The 19,898-nt window shown below is 34.0% G+C and overlaps 4 protein-coding genes across 4 annotated transcripts in view; 3 read left to right on the top strand and 1 right to left on the bottom strand.

Moving 5' to 3' along the window:
* The window catches only part of Hat1 (histone acetyltransferase 1), a 2,994-nt gene extending 2,006 nt beyond the window's left edge, over positions 1-988 (top strand). The window contains exons 6-7 of the mRNA XM_011500416.1: positions 413-564; positions 663-988. Of these exons, the coding sequence (XP_011498718.1) occupies positions 413-564; positions 663-953 (443 nt within the window). The 3' untranslated portion in view covers positions 954-988. The remainder of the gene's footprint in view (positions 1-412; positions 565-662) is intronic.
* A 9,401-nt stretch (positions 989-10,389) lies between these two features.
* Positions 10,390-11,685, top strand: LOC105362885 (ADP-ribosylation factor-like protein 16). Its single transcript, XM_011500414.1, has 2 exons — positions 10,390-10,658; positions 11,227-11,685. The coding sequence occupies exons 1-2, from the start codon at positions 10,452-10,454 to the stop codon at positions 11,539-11,541; spliced, it is 522 nt and encodes a 173-aa protein (XP_011498716.1). The 5' UTR covers positions 10,390-10,451; the 3' UTR covers positions 11,542-11,685.
* Positions 11,680-16,251, bottom strand: pic (DNA damage-binding protein pic). The gene is made up of 8 exons (XM_011500415.1): positions 16,005-16,251; positions 15,766-15,914; positions 15,403-15,681; positions 13,708-15,307; positions 13,073-13,554; positions 12,624-12,985; positions 12,146-12,542; positions 11,680-12,054 (listed from the first exon to the last, which is right to left on the bottom strand). Exons 1-8 carry the CDS (start codon positions 16,072-16,074, stop codon positions 11,971-11,973), a joined length of 3,423 nt encoding a protein of 1,140 aa, XP_011498717.1. The 5' UTR covers positions 16,075-16,251; the 3' UTR covers positions 11,680-11,970.
* Positions 16,252-16,466: 215 nt separating this feature from the next.
* Positions 16,467-17,863, top strand: LOC105362883 (uncharacterized). Its single transcript, XM_011500413.1, has 5 exons — positions 16,467-16,797; positions 16,865-16,924; positions 17,068-17,266; positions 17,400-17,509; positions 17,576-17,863. Exons 1-5 carry the CDS (start codon positions 16,723-16,725, stop codon positions 17,834-17,836), a joined length of 705 nt encoding a protein of 234 aa, XP_011498715.1. The 5' UTR covers positions 16,467-16,722; the 3' UTR covers positions 17,837-17,863.
* The last annotated feature ends 2,035 nt before the right edge of the window (positions 17,864-19,898 follow it).

Here is a 19,898-nt window from a genome sequence, read left to right as displayed (position 1 = left end):
CCCCCCCCCCCCCCAAACCCCAACCCCAACCCCAACCTCAATAACTCCTACGATTTAATTAGAAGCGCTTGTGCACGAAGATCATTGAGAGCCGTATTATTTCGGCCAAATTTAAGATTTTTGATTTTATAATGTTTCTCAAATTTTACCTTTATGAATTGTCTTTTCGGTAATAATGATATTATGGGTACCCTTGGGTTAAGCCATTTATTAAGTATACATGCCTACATTTATCTCAAACCTTATTTATTAATTTGCGGGTTGAGCCGAAACAATCGCATTCGGAAATTATTCTCGCAACATTATATATTTATATTATGTATAACTTTATATATGTATATATGTATATATGTATATATGCATAATTGTATGTGTGCGTATATATATATATATATATATATGCATTGCGTAGTGGAAGATCCATCTGACGATTTTCAACGTTTGCGGGATTATGTTGATGCGACAAATTGCAGTACATTGTCTAGTTATGCAAAGTATAATCTTAGAGAAGGTTTCAATAAACTAATGGCGTCGGAAGCAAGAGAAAAATTTAAAATAAATAAGGTAAATTTTAAATAAATAAGGTTTTTCTGATGTATTCTTTTACCGAACGTTAAAAGAGCATTTGTTGGTATTGTCTAATAAATATTGTTAATGCCCAGAAACAAGCTCGGAGAGTTTATGAAATTTTACGATTGAGAGCAACAGACTTGTCCAACGATTTTGAATATCGCGATTACCGACTGGATGTGAAAAAGAGACTTAACATACCATATAAACGAGAACAAAATGACTTGAAAAAATTGGAAGCAGCTTTAAAAACCAATGATAAACGTCCAGGAGTTAGTCTTCCTATACAAGAGCAGCGTATGCAGATTCTCGATAAGGAATATCGTGCTTTAGAAGAGGAATATAAAAAAGTCATTAAAAGGTTGGATAAGACATCCGATTGATATTGCTAGTCGGTTGGAGGGATATAAAAAAAAAAAAGAAAGAAAAGCGCGCTCAAAGCGCGTCGTCTATTTTTCTATTATTTAGTTATTAATGTATTTTAGTTTACTTTTACGTCTAATTTCTATAAATTCCCATTCAACGCGAGGAATGAAATGCTTTCGTTTATCGTTCCTTCTTTTAAAAAAATGCATGCGTCCGCATTATTTTACCAAATAAAAAATCGTTGTTCTTTTTTACTCGTAATAAGAACGCGTTGCGTTAAAAAAAAATAAAAATAATAAATAAATAAATAAATGAAAAAAAAGACCAAAAACAAAACAAAAACAAAAAAAAAAATAACAAAAAAGATAGTGAAAAGAACAAACACGGTTCACGCAGCGACAATTGTGCTGGTCATTCGATGAGTCTTTTGGTGATCATATTTTTAAAAAATAATTATTAATTACATGTTATTGCGATTCAAAAATGTAAATACTCACTGTATTCCATAAATCGAAATAAAAAGTATTAAGCATTTAGAAAGCGTCTCCCTGAAAATCTTAACATTAATAATAAGAATTTGCAATTTACATATTATAATTATACTTCATAATTACAATAAGCTCGCCGAATAAATAATTTGTCGAACAGGAAGGTCGTGAGGGAAGTTAAATATTTTCAACGGGCCAAGTTAATTGTACATATTGTACATAAATCTAAAGACGCAAGTAAATCGAACGGCTTGCGAAATTTCAGAACTATTTGTAAGCAGGTATATTTCAAAGAAATAGAATAACAGTAGAGCGGAGCCTTATCGTTGTGATCGGGAAATAATGGGTCCGCGGGGTCAGCCACAAGTGAGGAAAAATACCCGAGGCTCCATATACCTACGTGTGTACGTAAAGCAATGGAGAGACAATGCCGGCCCCGTTGGTCGGATCATGGTGGGCGGGCGTGGGGGGGACCGGGGGGGGGGGGGGGGGGGGGGGGGGAGGGGGATAGGGTATTAATATCGTCAACCGTCAAATAAGTTGAAAAGACGCAGTTCTCCACCCATGCACCTTCCCGTAATTACGGCCGAACGTAACAATTGGTATTAGCAATTGTAGTAGCCCAAAGTGTCAATCCGGTCGGCGAGTGCTCTCGCGTTTCCTCGCTTGTACGCCCGTCCGCACCTGCATGGGCCAGGTATAAGGCATAAGGGACCCCACGGTGGCGACGGTGACGATGACGGCGGTGGCGGAGACGGCGACGGCGACGGCGACGGCGGACAGGAAAAACAAGTGCGCCTGCGGCTAATGACGTGAGCTTGGGAAATTTCTTTTCACTGGGCTCGGCAGCGCACAATTACACCACGACGCAGCCCATTCGAAGAAATGGCCTAAGAGGCTACGAGTGCGCGCGGGAAAGCTCGCGCTGGCTAACGCTCTCTTTTCTCTCTCTCTCTCTCTCTCTCTCTATCTTCTTCTCCTTATCCTCCTCCTCTTCCACCCATCGACCTCCGACCCTGTCGCTCTCTCGCTCTCTATCTCTCTCTCTCTCTCTCTCTCGGCACGCTTGGTCCTAGGGTTTCTCAGAAGGTCGACACGAAGGACCGCGGAGCGGAATATGACGGTGAGCGGCAGGTATTATAACGGCGCGCATCGACATTTACACGTGGGATTCGCGAAATTTTGACTGACCGTATAAGGCGATCGGTGGGGGCGAGAGGGACAGGTGAAGCCTCTCTCTTTCTCTCTCTCTCTCTCTCTCTCTCTCTCTCTCTGGTAGAGGGAAAGCTTCGTGGTAGCACCAATGAGATGGTAGCGCGCGACTTTTGTCGCTTAGTCCTTTCCCACTCGGCAGCGCATCGCTAATACGCAAAAAGGACGTAAGCACCGAGACCGAACTGTACCTCGGCCTTTTCTTTAAAGTTAACAATTAGAGGATTAACGCTGGCGGGGACCTCGTATTCTAGGTTCATACCTGCAGGTAATTAATCTTATTAATGTGTAGTCGTACGACTCTTAACCTACACGTACGGGTTTTTAATTGGAATTGTGAAAAGTTTTTGGAGGGAACTGCTACATATCACCTTTGTTATTTATTCTACGTACAATCGTTCCTCTATTTTTCTCTACATTTACCTTCAATTGCTTCAACTGCTTCGATATATTTAAATAAATAAATAAATATATATATATATTTATATTTATATATATATATACATATTTATATAAATTAGTTTGATGAATATAAAAATTTTTTAAAATATATTTTCAAATGCACACTTTCACTCGCTACACTTTTATTGCACTATAATTTTACTTTACTGCGCACAATAAAGCTATTCTTTTTTCCTTCTAATTACTTAAAAACAGAAAAAACAACAAAAACAAACGAACGAACGAACAAAAATAAAAAATGCCAAATTACCATCGATTTGACAATAAAAATTACATTCGCCTTCGATTATTATTGCAACATTCCGACGCTCGATGTATTTATCAATCAACTATGACGAAACATATCAAATAATTCATTCGAGGAGATAATATTGTAATAAATATTTTGAATAACGCTACCGTACAATTCATGTAGAAAAGAAAGAGTGACCTTCCGTAAGTTGTTCCTTCCTAAATCGACAATTGGGCCTGCCAGTGATAACGCTTAGTATTTCATTACTTTCATTGTCTGTAAAAATATAAAAATAATATTCTTGGACAAACTTCATTTTATTATTTAGATTGTTTATAGTAATTATTTTCAGTCTTTGTGAACGCTTGAGCACTTGCATAGGCACTTGGAGAATAAGTTGAATTGGAATAATCGAAAATTCGGATTAATCGTTTATTTAAGCCATTAATGCTTAGTCGAGCTCATTGGATCAAACGATATTAATATATTAATATTATATTATATTATATATTATATAAATATAAATATAAATAAATATAAATAAAATATATTATATAATATAAAATATATTAATAACAATATGAGAATATGAAAAAAAAAAAAAAAATAATATATATCGCAAGATAATCACGGACGCAGAGATTATTATAACGACGACAACAATTATTGCTGTTATTATTTATTTATTTATTTATTATAATTGTTATAATTGTTATTGTTATTGTCATTATTTCGGCCTTATCGAGTATGTTAATATATCCTGTAGTGACTTATACAATAGCATTCTAATCGCTGAAATTGAATAAAAATTGCACATAATAATAGTGCATATAACAATTATTATTGAAATTCGATTTTCTCAATAATAATATTAATGTAACTCTGTATTACGCGTATTTAGAAAGGAGAACGCTAAGGTAGAAATTAACGTGTGATATTAATTAGAGATTGGAAGATACGTATTTACGAAAATACCATACAACCATAGCAGCAGCGTCGGTACTGATATATGTTATTACTATATCTTATAGTATTTCATGGGATAGCGTTCTTTTGCTTTAATGTAACATTCATGGCATAATAATAACCATAACGACATTTCATTATATTATAAATTACAATAAGAATAATGATTAAGCGATTTCAGGTATTCAAATTTTAATTAAGGATTAACAAAAAATAAAATTATCATTCTAATTATTATGTATGTTATTTTAATATTCGAGGAAAAGGACTATAATCTGTAAGACACGTTACGAGGGTTATGAAAGTCATACGGTATTTTCACAAAATATTTTCAATTTACATACGCAACCTAATTTGTACCTCATAGTTTTCTTTGTTTTATGTTTTTTCTTTTTTTTTGTTGTTGTTTTGCCATACATGCATTTGCAATTACTATTTTTAATACTTGAATTAATATTCTCGTTCAAAGACTTGAATCGGAGTTGACGAAAATTTACGTGCATATTATTATTATTATTTTTCTTCTAATGGGTAAAATGATCAACGGGAGTATTGGTTGGATAGTGTATTTTCTTCTATGCGTCACAAAGTGGAGGGGAAACACAAAAACAAAAACAAAAAAAAAAAACAAAATAACAAACAAAAAAACTTTAAAATTAATCGCTGACCAATAATAAGCCAAGATCCTCTATAAGAACAAAACAAATTTGCAAAGCAAACCTCTTCCCATTAGAAGAAAAAAATTATACTTCGAACACTGAATTTCTCGGTAGTAATAAACGGTCTAATCATTTAATGACCGAACTACATCTTCCGCTTAATGCACTTGAGAATAAATATTCGTAAAAATTCCGCTTAATCGTCACATTTGATTATCCGATAATTCAGTTGCAGATACTTCTTATATATTATGATAAATATTGTAATATAAAAATTTCAAGCTGATTCCAAACTGCTTTGCTCCTCCATTATACAAGAAGTTTACATAATCAATTACTTTACGGCGCCTACAACGTTTCGTTATATGTTGGCAAAGTAATACGATCGATCGTATTTTTATAATTATAATATTTTGTTCAACGTTTGGCAAATTCTGCCGTCGCTCCAGGATTTTCATAAGCCGAAGAATTAGCTGCTGGTAAAATTTTATCCTTTTCTTTCTTTCTTTCTTTCTTTCTTTCTTTCTTTATTTTTTTGTTTTCGTTTTTGTTTTTTTTTTTTGTTTTTTTTTTGTTTTTCTCTTTCTTCATGAACAATTCATTAGCCGAGGGAGAGATAAAATGCGAAAGGATAATAATTCGCGGGCTCGAGCTCGGGAAATGGGCCTGTAAAAAAGAATTCTCAAAGGAAAATCGAGGAACGCTTTAGCTCGTCTAGTGTCGTGATTGTACGGGCCTATCGGCTATTCTCTCTCCCACCTTGGCAAGACCCATTTGCCCTCATGGTTTTCGCGCCCACGTACATCGGACCCAACGGTGACGCTCGGCCATAAAGTCGGTCGTCGGAAATCCGCGCGCTAAACAATCGCCACCAATAAACGTCGACGTCATAAACGAATAGAGCGAGAAGAGGTAGTTCCGCGTAGCGGCCCACAGTCTTGGGGCTAAGGGGTGCGTCCTTGGCTACGCGATAGTCCTCGGCCAATGGCAGGGCCCCGGTTACACGTCACGAGCGCGGTTGGCGTTAGCGATGGGGCGGGGGGAAGGAAAAAGCTCTACTTGGACGCGTCTCATAGGACTCTCATAGGTCGAGCCATAGCGATCGTTGCGCAGGACACGAGTGGGGTGGGGGGAGGACCCGCAAATTTAAGGAACCCTCGTCCTCGCGAAGGTTCACTCGACTTCCGATACCGGACCCCTCAGCACCTCTTCGCCTCTCAAGTCTCCTTTTTGCGCTCGTAGTACGCACAGTTTCCCGATACCGGTTCCTTCTGTATTTGTTGAGAGAGACCAAGTGTGAGAGTAGCGGCCCGCTCAACATGATGGATAACACCGAAGTGCTTGACTTCAGCCTACGAAAGAGCATCGACAGCGAGGAGGAGCGGCAGCAGCAGCAGCAACAGCAGCAACAACAACAACAACAACAACAACATTGCTCTACCGAGAACCTTCTCGTGGAAGACCTCGTCAAGGACCAGCAGCAGCAGCAGCAGCAGCAGCAGCAGCAGCAGGAGCAACAGCTCCAACCGCCTCAGCAACCACAGCAGCGTATCGGCAAGCGGCTACAACGCATGCGACCCGCTGACGAGAAACTGAGGGCGATCGAGCGGATACGCTCCGGGGAGAGCAAAGCGTCGGTCGCGCGAGACATCAACGTACCCGAGTCGACGATAAGGGGCTGGTGCAAGTCCGAGACCGCTATAAGACGCTGCCTGCAAATGAAGTCGCCGTACGATAGTGAGGCTTACTCACCAGCATCCAGTAATGGTTCGGTCACCGAGACCACCAGTCACGTTGTCGACATGCCTGGTTCGTATATTATCGATGCTTCTTTGGCAATTTCGTGAAATCGCACTTCAATTAACTTTTCCATTATTGATTTATGACGACGCGCTCAACTTCTTCATTCCTTGTGCATGTTCCGAGTGGCCCGGCCAACCTTTACTTTCAATACTCTATTGCGTTGATTTGGGAAGAGTTTGAAGCTTATCCCTGCTTTCACAATTATTAATGTCTGATTCACGAAATTGCGATCGTTTAAGCTGATGGGCGTTTCATTGTCGTTTTAAAAGTTTTTTCTTTTTGTTTTTCTTTTTGTTTTTATTTTTATTTTTTTTTTTTTTTTTTAATATGTCGATGTTTTTGTCGAGTTTATATGGATCGCGAGACGTTTAAAGAAAATCAAATGAAAATAATAAAAAATGAAAAGTAAAAGAAAGAAAAAACAAAGAAATCGGTATTGCGAGGCAAGTGAAATGTTTTGTCGCTTGTGCTGGGAGATTATTTGGAGATCGATAGAATTGAAGGAAACGCCCTTAGACCGTGTCCAATGATCGCAGTCGACAACGTCAACGGTAGCGCGATAATTTTTCAATGTTCTTTTGCTTGTGTGTTTGGTATTGGATCAGGTCTGGTGGGAAACTCGAGCGACGAGGAGAACAACCCTCAACGAGAGCAGAGAAAGTCCGCGAAGAAGCAAAAGCTCGAGGCTGGCCGCGCCGATGCAACCCACGCAGCACCGAACGCCGTGTTCCAAGAGCACCTGCACAACATGACCAGCAGCGACCCAAAGACCTCCTCGGAATTGCTATGGAACTGGTTGATGTTCAACCAGCGGCTCCTTAATCAGCAGCTCATGCCGCTGATGCCGAGCGGCCAAATGACCGATTACAAGGATACGGGGGCGGCTGCCGCGGCCATGGCTGCGGCCGTGACGGCTGCAGGAGCGACAGCTCCGGGAACGGGAACGGGAGCGGGAGCGGCGGGGGTGGGGATGCCGTTACCGATGCCGCTGATCGAGCAGGGTCCCGATTCCGAGAAACCGAGGACGGCGGACGAGGCGATCGCGCACGGTGAGAAGTTCCTAAAGTGGCTCGAGGACTGCAACGATCCATCGGTCACCAGATTCAAGGTCATGCAGCTTAAGCAGCTACTCAGTAATCTGAAGGCATCGCGAAAATAATGAAGGAGACGACGACGACGCCGCCGACTTTTCATTCCTATTTGCCCCGATAAGCCCATTCCCCTGTTAACGATATTCATTGTGTGATATACTCCATGTGATAGAGACAATCGAATGCTACGAGTAGCGATGAATATTTATTAACGCTTTAACGCTTTCATTTTTTGTGTATGCGCGCGCGCGCGTGTGTGCGCGTGCGTGCGTGTGTGTGTGTGTATATATATATATATAGATTTTCTGTACTATAGCGTGCTTTATTAAGGGGTTTCTTTCTTTCTTTTTTTTGGAAACACTATTATTATTATTATTATTATTATTATCATTATCATTATTACCGTTATTACCGTTATAACTATTATGCTTACTATCATCATCATTATTATTATTATTATTATTATTATTATTATTATTATTATTATTATTATTATTATTGGTATCGTAATATTAATATTTAACGACTTTCAAACTGTGATGGAGCTTCGTGCTTAGAAAGGGAATTGCAATTTACTTTACATAGTGGCAATATGCAAATACCGTTTATTTATCGAAATTATTTACAATTTCACGAATAACACATAAATTCATAAGTCTTAACAAATTTAATTCTTTTTTTTTTTTTTTTTTTTTTTTTTTTTTTTTTATTGTTTTAAATGTTTTTATTCCTGATTTACATTTAAACTTAAGATTGTATTGTCTGCGATTTAACCGCTATATGTTTTTAAATACATATAGAACAAATTGCGCGGCACCAAATCGTATTTTATTTATTGTATTACGGTGGAAAAACAATTGATATTTGACGGTGCTCGGTACAGACGGTACAGATCATTCATTTGCTATTTATTATACAAATGTAAAAATCTATTCGGCCTAGTTACGATTGTAAATAAATTTCCTTTTTTACTTCTCGACTCCGTTCTTCAAAATATTGACATCTATTGTACTAGTAATTCTAGTGTCTGTACAAATAGTACGTTTTTAATGTACATGTTAATTTGGCAAATTAATATCTGTAATATAAAAATACAATATATACTTTTAGCACTCTCTCTCTCTCTCCTTATCTCTGATTAACATTTTTGTACGGTGATATTTATTTGTTTTTTTTTGTTTTTTTTTTCATTTATTTATTTTGTTTTTATTCTTTCATACGACTTTTCTAAATATAAGAGCGACTTAGCTGCGCATACGTTCGTTAAACAAATGTGTATATATTATTGTTAGCGCGTAGGTATTAGATTATCAATTTAATAAGGAACAGTTAAATACGAAAGATTACGATTATAATGTATTTCATCGTGATTATCGTTTTAAGCAACAAATAAAAAAAAAAAATAATAATAATAAAAAAAAGAATAAAAACCAGTTGGCCAGTGTTGATAAACACTACGGGCAATAAATGCAGTATTATGTTGAATATAATTTTAAGTTTACTTTTCTTTTAGATTTATTAGAGATCTTAAATTATACTTAAAATCACTTGTATTATATACGCGGTAGGAAACTTTATTTATTTTTATTTTTTCCCCCACCGAAATAACAACGTACAGTGTTTAAATAATTTCGAAGCGATAATTCTATTACTCATTTTTTTATTTTCAAATGACAACAATCAATAGTTACATAATTATTGTAATAACACCATTATTCCAATAAATTTCCCATTAATAACATTAATTTTGCTTTTTCTTTGTTTGTCAACCAGTCACCTATCCTCGGCATTATACTTAATCGGACATATATATTATAAGTATCTTTCATTTATCTCTATAATATGAAATATTATTTTTATCTATCTTTGGAGCTATTATTATAGTATATTCAGACTTGTAAAAATGTCTCGGTTTCGCGACAAAAGGGTATATTATACCTATTACATTTCATGCGAATGTGCATTACCACTAAAGATAAATATATGAAAGATTTTTGATAATTATATATATATATATATTTCCTTAAAACGATAAAAGCCATGCCCGCCCCTCTTATTCTAATCTTACTGGTAATTGTAATTTATGACACTAGTGACATTTATGTTACAATAGAGAATAGTCGTTATTTTCATAAATTTTGCCGAACAATATTATTAGATTCTTAGATTGCATTTCGTTTTCATATTTATTATATGCTTTACTTTAACAATTAAATACAATTTATTTATTTTTTTTTTTTTAGCACTTTTTAGCGTACACGAATGAAGTAAGTTAAATTTCATCTGGAATCACAAGTGTTGGGTGAGCGCGCGACTAAAGATTGACGAAAAGTTTAAAAAGCTTTTATAGTAATTCGATACCTTAACTATATTTTCGCTATAATTTCACATTAGAATTCTGTCATTTTATTAATTATTATTATTATTATTATTTTTAATTAGCTTGAAAGAGAAAAATAAAAGACATTTAATTTGGTGACTTGTAATATTATGAAATAAGATACTTATACGCCGTTACTAAACTAATGCAAGAATCTGTCGTTGTCATGGCAAGTCCTAGCCGTTAATCAATATTTTATGTTTATACATTGATTGTCCGACAATGTGCATTTGCCTTGGTCCAGCACGATCTGGTAAAACTCTTCTTTTAAAGCATCTCTGCGGTGAGATTATAGACGAAGCCAATTCAACCGTCCCAACAAATGGTTTGAATATTTATAATGTTCGCAATGCAGATGGTCGTTTTGAATTGGTAGTACGAGAAATTGGTGGTAGTATGGTAGCTATTTGGAAGCATCACTTGGACAGGGTACGTTCGTTGGCATATTCTATGTCATATTTTTAACTTGATGATTTTATTAAAAATTAGTATAAAGCTTCGTTGATTATTAGTAGATTCGGAAGAAACGTTGTCCGTATGTTTGCTGAAAGCCAAAGTCATTCATTCTTCATAAAGACATTTGATTTTTTTTTTTTTTTTTTTTTTTTTTTTTTTTTTTTCATGTACATCGTGTGTATTTATCGGCAATTCCTTATTTTGTAAATAAATCTAATTAATGACAAATGTTTACACAAAAACAAATTTCAATTTCATGGTCAAAATATTTTATTTTACCTTTGTATAATTTAATAAGAACAATAAAATATGGTATCATTAATGATTTGACTATTAAAATATTTTAGAGCCTTGAAACAATAACAAAGAAAAAAAAAAAAAAAAAAAAAAAAAAAAAAAAAAGAAAAGTAAGAAAAAAAAAATGAATAATAAATTCTCGTATTGTTTCATAATATTTTATCTCCTATAATTTATTCGATTGTGTTTCATTCCAATGTTATCATTATAAAATCGATAATAATTTTGAATTTTTATTTTCTAGATTTACAAAGTCATGTATGTAATAGACACTAGTAACTTATGTCAAATAAGTGCTGCTGGAATTTTACTTTATTCGCTGCTAGTGGAGCCAAAACTTAAGCGAGCGAAGTTCGCTTTAATTTTAACAAAGATGGATTTATCTTATCGGCAAATGAGAAACGAGGCATTGTTGATGCTACATTTTTCTCGACTTCAAAGGGAAGTCCGACAAGAGATAACAGTCATCGAAACCAGTGGAGTTACGGGACAAGGGATTGACAAACTTAGGGAGTGGATTTTTAATCCAATAACTTTAGCAAATGCGAGTCCTCGATAAATTGAAAGCTTACCAATATAAAATATTATTAATGTTTTTGATAATCTCTATTTCCATGTAAATCATTCATTTCGTCTAATATATACGCAATAAAATTAAAAAATCTCCTGCTATGAGATCTTATAATTTACATTGACCTTTACAAAGATATAAATGTTGCTTTGTTCTACATAGTTTATATGTTAATTCTTAATAGTTTTAAATCATGTTTTAGGATGAATTAATTCTAATTAACACATACCATGACGTTACGTGTAGCTCTTACATATTTACATATCTTATGAGAACTTAGATGCGAGGACTGCACTCAATGATTATTGTATGTAATTGTGCTTAGGCACTCGAATTAAATAAATATCCTCGTTATATATTTTACCACAATGTTATACAATTCTTGAAAAATTAATAAAAATATTAAAAAATTGCAATTTAATGTATCCTTGTAAGATCCTCAACGATCTTCACCAAATCGTCGACGGTTGCTTCTTTCTTCATTCCACTACCGTCATCAATCTGAAATGCCAATGAATATTTTAGCTGCGCTTATATCTCACCACCTAGTGACATAAAATAATTGTTACATAACGCATGAAAAGTGACTTACAACCAAACCCATCACAACTTCTGCCATCTTCTCATGATTTAAATCCAAAAAGCTTTCAATTAAATCTCCATCGATGAATCCCTCGCATTGTTCAATTTTCAGATCTGTATTAAAACTTCTCCAAAAATTGTGTTCAACTTTACCGACACTTTTTATAACGGACGTTAGCCTATCTTCTAAATTACGAAGGAATTCATAAAAGGTCGATGGGATCTGCGTAACTAAACCAATAGCACCGCTCACTGTTCCAAAAAGAACACAGCCATGGGTTGGTGTACTCGATTCACCTAAGTGTTGCATAACTAAGGATCCGTGTCTAAAAACATTGACCATATCACCTAAATGAAATTGTCCAACCTCTTGCATTTGTTGCCTCTCTTCTTCCGAAGTAGCAGCGCTGTATCGGAAGTTAATTATTCAATAAAGAAAAATGACTTACGATAATTATATCATAAAAATATTTTCTGAGAGTACCTACCTATCCTTTTGACAAACAAAAAGATTAAAGCAATTTTCAGCACCCAAGAACGTGTCGTCGTCTAAGATTTCTATGGCAATCATCCAATTGGGATTGTAATCCCTGGCAATTTCTTCAAAACTACCTTCCATAGTTTTGTATTGTAGTAAGGTTACAGATCTCATCAAGTCACCCACGAGTACAAAGTCACCTTTTGTCTTTAAATATAAGGCTATTATATTATTAAAATGACTGCATTCTAATCTCAACTCCTTTTCCGCAGTCCACTCAAACAATCTCACCGTACTATTAATACTAGCTAAAAGTTTACCATTAAATTCAACCAAAGAGTAACACGAGCCTTTTATTTCTTTTTCCGCAACCTGGAAGATAATTATTATAATTATTCCATTAGCTTAATATACTTCTTCCTGTATGTCTCTTCTGACTGGGACATAAAATTAACATACTTGCGACAATTTCCCATCGTTCCAGTGGTATAATAAAATTCTGCCCATTTTAGGCTCTGTGTCATCAGGATTAAACAGCGCGGTACCAACGATGAAATATGGCGTCGGATCCTCACCTAATTTCGTTGATATTAAAGACATTGCATATTCGGTATGCATTAAGGTATGTGCATGAAGTACTTCGAAGGTATGCTGATCAACAATTAGTAAATTGTGTACTTCAACTTCTTGACCAACGTCGCTTGCTGTATTGGTTGGCTTATTATGGGTGGCAATATGGCTACTATTTGATACGGATGCAGCTTGCGTCGAGGCTGAGGGTCTAACGATGTTAACGCCATTACTTTCTTGTATATCAACACGCATTGTAATTACTCCAAAGGTTTGCGTAGCCTCTTGATATGCGATCCTCCTTGGCGATTCGCCCAAGGGTACCGTTCTAATGTGAAGCTTTTGTATTTCATCTATAGTTCCGATCGTAACTGTAATATAAAGTAATTTAGCATGCATTATATTTTATAAATATCAAAGAAATAAACATTTAACAGTTTGGCGCAGTCGATTGGAGCAGGCAAACTATTTAAGATTAACAAACTACTTTTGCCCAACAGTAGTTAGACTTTTTATTTTCTTACCAATACTGTCCGTTGCAAGAGCTAAACTGTCTGAATACGATTCCGCGTTTAAGGAACACATGTGATTAACTTCTTTTAAATTTACATTACTGAAAACGAGTTTGTAATTGGAACTATAAATAACCGTTGGCCTATCTGAACAGGCAAAAACATTTGTAGTCGAAAGGGATCTGAACGTTCTTAAAACCGTTGGTTGTGTACCAAGAGTAACTTTCTTTTTATCTGCAAGCATCCCATTTTGCTTATTTAATGTGAAATAATACATGCTTCCATCGCCGAGTGCGCACAACAAGTACGTGTTATCCTCGAAGCATGTCATTAATATTGATCTGGGTATTATTTCACCACCGAGTAATTCTTTTGTTATCTCTTCGAGTTTTGGTAATGTTAATATACGAACAGATATGTCTGTCCATAAGCCAACGGCAACTAATTTTGCCTCACTGTTCCCATCCAAAGGAGAAATGTCTAAACACGCGACTTCGTGTTGAAGGGTAGTGAAACCTTTTGAAACTATTTGATTGCAATTAATTTCCAAATAAAATAAATCATTTCCAGTCGCACAGAGTACTTGTGTGCCGTTACACGCAACTACACTGATGGTTCTTTTATTTTCCGGTTCCCACTCTGACATAACCGATTTACTTTCATTGGAAATAAGTCGTGCGGAAATCGGTGTTATTTGAATGATGACATCATTGGTGACATTGCCCGTGTGAAAAGTCTGCTCGTCCGCAACGAATCCTGGTATATCCGTTTCTTCAACTTCTTCTCCATTTAACATTAAAATTCTAGTCTGGCCGACAAATGACAAAACTAAAGTATTATCAAAATTACCACCTCCAACCTTTAATGCCCACATTCCTTTAATTCCAGGCAAATCGATGCTCGCATGCTCTTGAATTCCAATACCGTTCCTAATGATTCTTAACGAACCTTCTTTAAAAGCTCCAGAGCACGTGACTATTTGCCCTTGTCCTTGCCTTTCAAGATCCACAACCGCCATATCCACTATGGGAGCAAGATTTGTGAAAGTTTCCATGGGAACGCAATAGGATCCATTTTCATCTGCTTTAGTAATTAATTTGATTAATTGTGAATCACCTAAGCGACTGCCAATGAATATTACCCCATTATCCAGGTATGTTATGCATTCTGGGATACTGACTTCTCCAAGTAATTCTACTTTCAAATCTTTGACAACCAAAGTTCCATCCGCTTTCTTGTCTTGCTCCAAAAATAACATAAACAGATGCCCCGCCATATCTCCCAATAGATAGCGAAGTCCTTGATTGTCAACTTTGGCATAACAGGTAATTGTGCTTTGTTTAATAATTGGTGGCACAACCGTTACATAAGTGGTACCATCATGATACAAAATACTTTCCTGTCCTATAATAATAGCTCCGCATATCGGAGAAGGGACTGGAATAACCATCATGGCTTCGCGCTCCACATTATCCTGCCTCCAAGGAATTTTAACAAATTCTTTATCTCTCAGTGAGATTTCATGAGTCTTTACATGCCTTCCATTTATATCTTGATGGATTAAAATTAACGTTGGATTTATACATCCATGCAGAAAATTGACATCTTGGACCTAGGAATAAATAAAAAATTGTTAAAAATAAAGGGGGCAAGTAATTACATAATAAATTGATAAATATTAATATTTATATGATTTTTAAAAATTACATTTTGCTCATCCATACGTATCGAAGATGCCTTTAATTCTGGATTATCCTTATCGAGTGGGATAATTTTGAATAAGCCATCATATAATCGCAAACCTATTACTCTAGCTTTTGGATCTATTACCGCTTTGATTCCAGTTTCCGATGCTTTACCAATCCTATCGGCCACATTACCGTGAGCTTTTGTGATTATTTCAATATCTTCTCTTTCGCCAATGCATTCCAAAATCATAGCATTATATCGCGTCGTTAATAAAAAGAGAAGATCCTTTTTCTCATGCTATAAAATTCATATACCATTTAATACATGTGTCTATGGTTAATTGATATTACCGAACAATTAAATTATTCATCAGAAACTAACTTGTGGTCTGAAAAATTTGACTACTGCGATTTTCCCATAAATACCAACTTCTTTGAGTGGCCGAAGACCTTCAGGCGTTACAAGATAAATTTCGAGTCTCATATTCTTTGCCAGAATCAAATTTAAGTCCGTGGCTGATGTAAAGTTACCTAGGTGCCCATATAATGTAAAATATGATTTAAATTGAAAATACCATGGTACTTTAGTACTTTCTTAAAATAGTGAATAGGTTAACTTACCGGTCACGCATGCCGAAACTGCCGTTGGCTTATGAGCCGTTACTACATAATGATGTGCCATTGTTTTCATTATATTATTTCTCAGTAATAATAAAATATCATAGAAAAACTCAAATCTCTTAATTAATCGCTCGAAATCCACAAAATTATCGAAACACCGACTTTTGTATTCGTCCTATTTTTTGTTCCGTTCAAACCGAAGTTAACGGCGGTTTCACAACTCGCAATTAAAATTTATCACATTGAATATCTATTGTGATTCGTAATGCAGCAAAACTTATTGTCTGAACATGGCGACTATCGAATAATTATTATTTGTCTCGATATCTAATAATCGACATGAAATGCCAATTGTTATTATTAACTTGCGAAAGCTCCGCTACATCGAATCCCTCATTCTAATTTTATTTTTAATTTTCAATCCAAATAATCAATCCAATTCACATTTACTATAATTTATAATAAATATTGGGTAATTTTTTTACTGCGAAGTTATTACGAAAACGTTTGGATGATTGTACTCCTGTTCTATATATTTAAATATTTAGGTAAAGGTTACGTTACGTGAGATAAGAGTAGATGTAACGGAAACGTCTTTTCTAATTTTTAATAAATACGGCTGTGATCCATATTCCTAACAATATACTTTACATCTTCTTCGATTAAAATTTGCCAAAAATACTCGATTTTTCAAGGAAAAATAGCTTTAAGATACGCGATGAGTGTAGAAAATATATCAATTTTAGTTAAACAATTTTCTAATTATATACAGCATGATTGTAGAGGAGCCGAGGTAACTTTTATATTTTCTTTAATAATGTAAAAATAGAATAGAGTAATAATTTTATTTATCTTTATAGATATTTACATATGGAATTGCTTGCACTGGCTTATTAACTGCATTCTATAAAGTAAGACCGGTATGTAATTTAATTGAAATATATAGTACAATAATTTTCTATTATTTTCATAATTGTGTAATCAACATTGAAAAATTGGATTAAAATGTTATTTTTAACCATTTTAATGAAGTTCAGTAATTTATTCGTTATATTTATTGTAGTTTTCTAGATTTACTAAACCAAACGATGTGCCTAAACATTTTTTCACAAAAAAAGTTTTATTAGAAGGTACGGTAAAAAATGTTGAATTTGACGGAGTATCATATCTTTTAGTAGATCATAAGCCATTGATTCCTTTACCAAGGTTAAATTCAAATTATTTACCCGTTAAAATAGCAGGAGTCAACGTAACTAGCAATGGTTTGTAGAATCTGTGTAGACACATACGCTCGCAAGCACACACACGCGCACACACGCATGCTTAAGATTTAATCACAGAACGTTGCGTATTAAATACATGTTCTAAATTTTTCATATTTTATTATAAATGTAGGCATTAATTGGCTGCAAACAATTATTAAAGGGCAGAAAATTACATTTATACCAATTTCTACAGATAGCAAATTTCTAACATGTATAGTAAATGTTCTTGAAAACAATAAGGTAATCCAAAGTTAATCAGTCATAAATATTTCGTTGTCAAATAAAATTTTATTCTTTTATATTTAGGAACCTCTATCCGCGGGAAAAGAGTTAGTTAAAATAGGATTCGGAACTGTTGAAGAATTGCCAAGTAGTTCAGCAGCCGATAAGAATGTAAAAGTTTATGTGAAATCGTTAAAACTTGCCCAAAAATGGGCGGAGCGACAACGAAATGGCATTTGGCAGAAAAAAAATCCTCTAACACTTACATGGAAACTTCGAAATATTTTAGAACAGAAATTAAGGGCAAGGCTTCCAGTGATATTAGTGAAATACTTTAACATTTAAGTTGTATTATAATATATGTACATAACACAGATGTATATATATATATATATATATATATATATATATATATATAAATAAAATTTGATACTAATCCATTTATTTATTATTCAAAATACGAAAGATAATTAAAAATAATTTAAATATAAAATATTATAAAATCTATTAAATTAATTAAAATATAATAAATGACATATAGAATTAAATAAAATGCATATCATTTTAATATAATTTTAAGGCTTTGTTGATTAATTCTAATCTGATGTGTAAGATACATTTAAAATGAAATTTTCAGAATATCCAGACTAGATAGTATTTGAAATGATATTTCAATTATTCAATAAATGCAAATTCAAATAAATATCCGTTATATAATGTAGTTTTCTTGAAAAAAAAAAAAAAAAAAAATCAAAGTAAGAAGTAATTTAAATGTAATAATTCGATTGTTTTGTAGACTACAATAATGAATTTTGGCCTTATCTGTTAATTGACCGACACAGTGATTTATAAGTTAATGATAATTTATTGAAGTGAGATATTGCGTATTGCGAAATTTGAAATAAGTATATTTGTGCTGTGCTCTTGTTATTTATGCACACATGCATTTAAAATCTTTGAACTTAGAGATAATTACTTCATTACAGAATTCTTTCATCAATATTCATATAATAGTAAGTAATTTTAGAGGTAGTAAGCTGAAGAATGTCACATATATACTTATAAATCATCTTTTATTGTTTCACAATGAAATATACAGATGGATGAGATTATGTAACTAACGAGGTCATAGATGAAATATTTCATCTCTTTCTTTCACAATTTTCTCAATCAAACAGCGGCAGTAACAATTTAATGTCATCAAACCTTTGTAAATTTTTTTCTTTTGTTTTTTTGTCTTTTTGTTTTTTTTAACCGATTTAGGCATCATTAAAGTAAATTTGTCGCCCATCAATGTCAGATTAATTAATTGCGTGTATTTTATATATGAGAAGTGCCAGTCTTTGGTTTTGGCATTTTACAAAACTAAAAATAAGTGTTCCATTTAGAATTAACACTGTCGTTTATAAATATATAAAGTATTTTTCAAATGCCTCAGACGCTCTGCAATATATGAGAACAGATAAATAAAAATTATAATCGTAGTATTATTATTATCTTGAAAATTTTATAGCAATCTTAATGTAATAAATATTACGTTTAGCGTGATTTTCGCGTGACAATATCATGATAATGTTTACTAGTTGATTAAGCAATATATTTTGTACAGCTCGAAAGACATGGCAAGTTTCGCTTAACCAGACTAATTTATCAAGGATAATATGGCTGCTATCTTGTCATTTACAAAGAATAAGTTTATTCTCCAATAAAAAGACGTACCTTGGCTATATAATCGATAATTCGTAAATTGCGTAACTCTGTGATAAATGTACAAATGCCTAGTGTTGTTCGATCGGAACTTATTTATCATGTATTTTTTACTTATATTCTGATATCTTTCAACTATAATAATAAGTACAATTAATCAACGTTTTAATATTTTACAGGCTATGATTAATTAACAATATAGATAATTTATAAATTTCTACCAAACATAAAACGAAAATTGTTAACGTGCAATTATACAAGCAGCAATACTCTTTTGTTTTAAAATCTCACGTTATTTTACTTATACTTAGTTGTTTTATTTATACACAATAAATACGTTTGTCGTTTTCACAATAAATTTTAGTTCAATTATTTTCCCTTTGATTCTTCACCAAAATACGCATTAATCGCCCAATTGAATACAAACGCACTCAAATAACTAAGACTTTTGATTAAGCTTGCAGCTTTCATTGGTTATTTAACTATATCCATTGATCCCAGGCTGCACGGTATTTAACCCAAAGAAAATCATAAGCTTTTTTAATATTATTATCGTTCGTTTAAATGAAATAAACATGGACCATACACGGTATAACCGACTGAAAGTTTGCGTTAGAATAAATTTCATACGACACGTAGAAACGCGCGAGCGCAATAACATGTAACGGCAGATTTAAAGTAGAATATATTATCATGAATG

This window comes from Ceratosolen solmsi, unplaced genomic scaffold (assembly GCF_000503995.2).
Source record: "Ceratosolen solmsi marchali unplaced genomic scaffold, CerSol_1.0 scaffold56, whole genome shotgun sequence".
Classification (NCBI taxonomy): Eukaryota; Metazoa; Arthropoda; class Insecta; order Hymenoptera; family Agaonidae; genus Ceratosolen; species Ceratosolen solmsi.
This window is presented reverse-complemented; position numbering and strand designations above follow the sequence as displayed.

Coding starts and splice junctions, on each gene's coding strand:
- pic (XM_011500415.1), bottom strand. CDS start 16,074: ATGAAAACAATGGCACATCATTATGTAGTAACGGCTCATAAGCCAACG. Junction 13,555..13,707: donor TCTTGCAACGGACAGTATTG/GTAAGAAAATAA, acceptor TTTATATTACAG/TTACGATCGGAACTATAGAT. Junction 12,055..12,145: donor AAGTTGTGATGGGTTTGGTT/GTAAGTCACTTT, acceptor TTGGCATTTCAG/ATTGATGACGGTAGTGGAAT.
- LOC105362885 (XM_011500414.1), top strand. CDS start 10,452: ATGTGCATTTGCCTTGGTCCAGCACGATCTGGTAAAACTCTTCTTTTA. Junction 10,659..11,226: donor GGAAGCATCACTTGGACAGG/GTACGTTCGTTG, acceptor TTTATTTTCTAG/ATTTACAAAGTCATGTATGT.
- LOC105362883 (XM_011500413.1), top strand. CDS start 16,723: ATGAGTGTAGAAAATATATCAATTTTAGTTAAACAATTTTCTAATTAT. Junction 16,798..16,864: donor ATGATTGTAGAGGAGCCGAG/GTAACTTTTATA, acceptor TTATCTTTATAG/ATATTTACATATGGAATTGC. Junction 17,267..17,399: donor AGTCAACGTAACTAGCAATG/GTTTGTAGAATC, acceptor TTATAAATGTAG/GCATTAATTGGCTGCAAACA.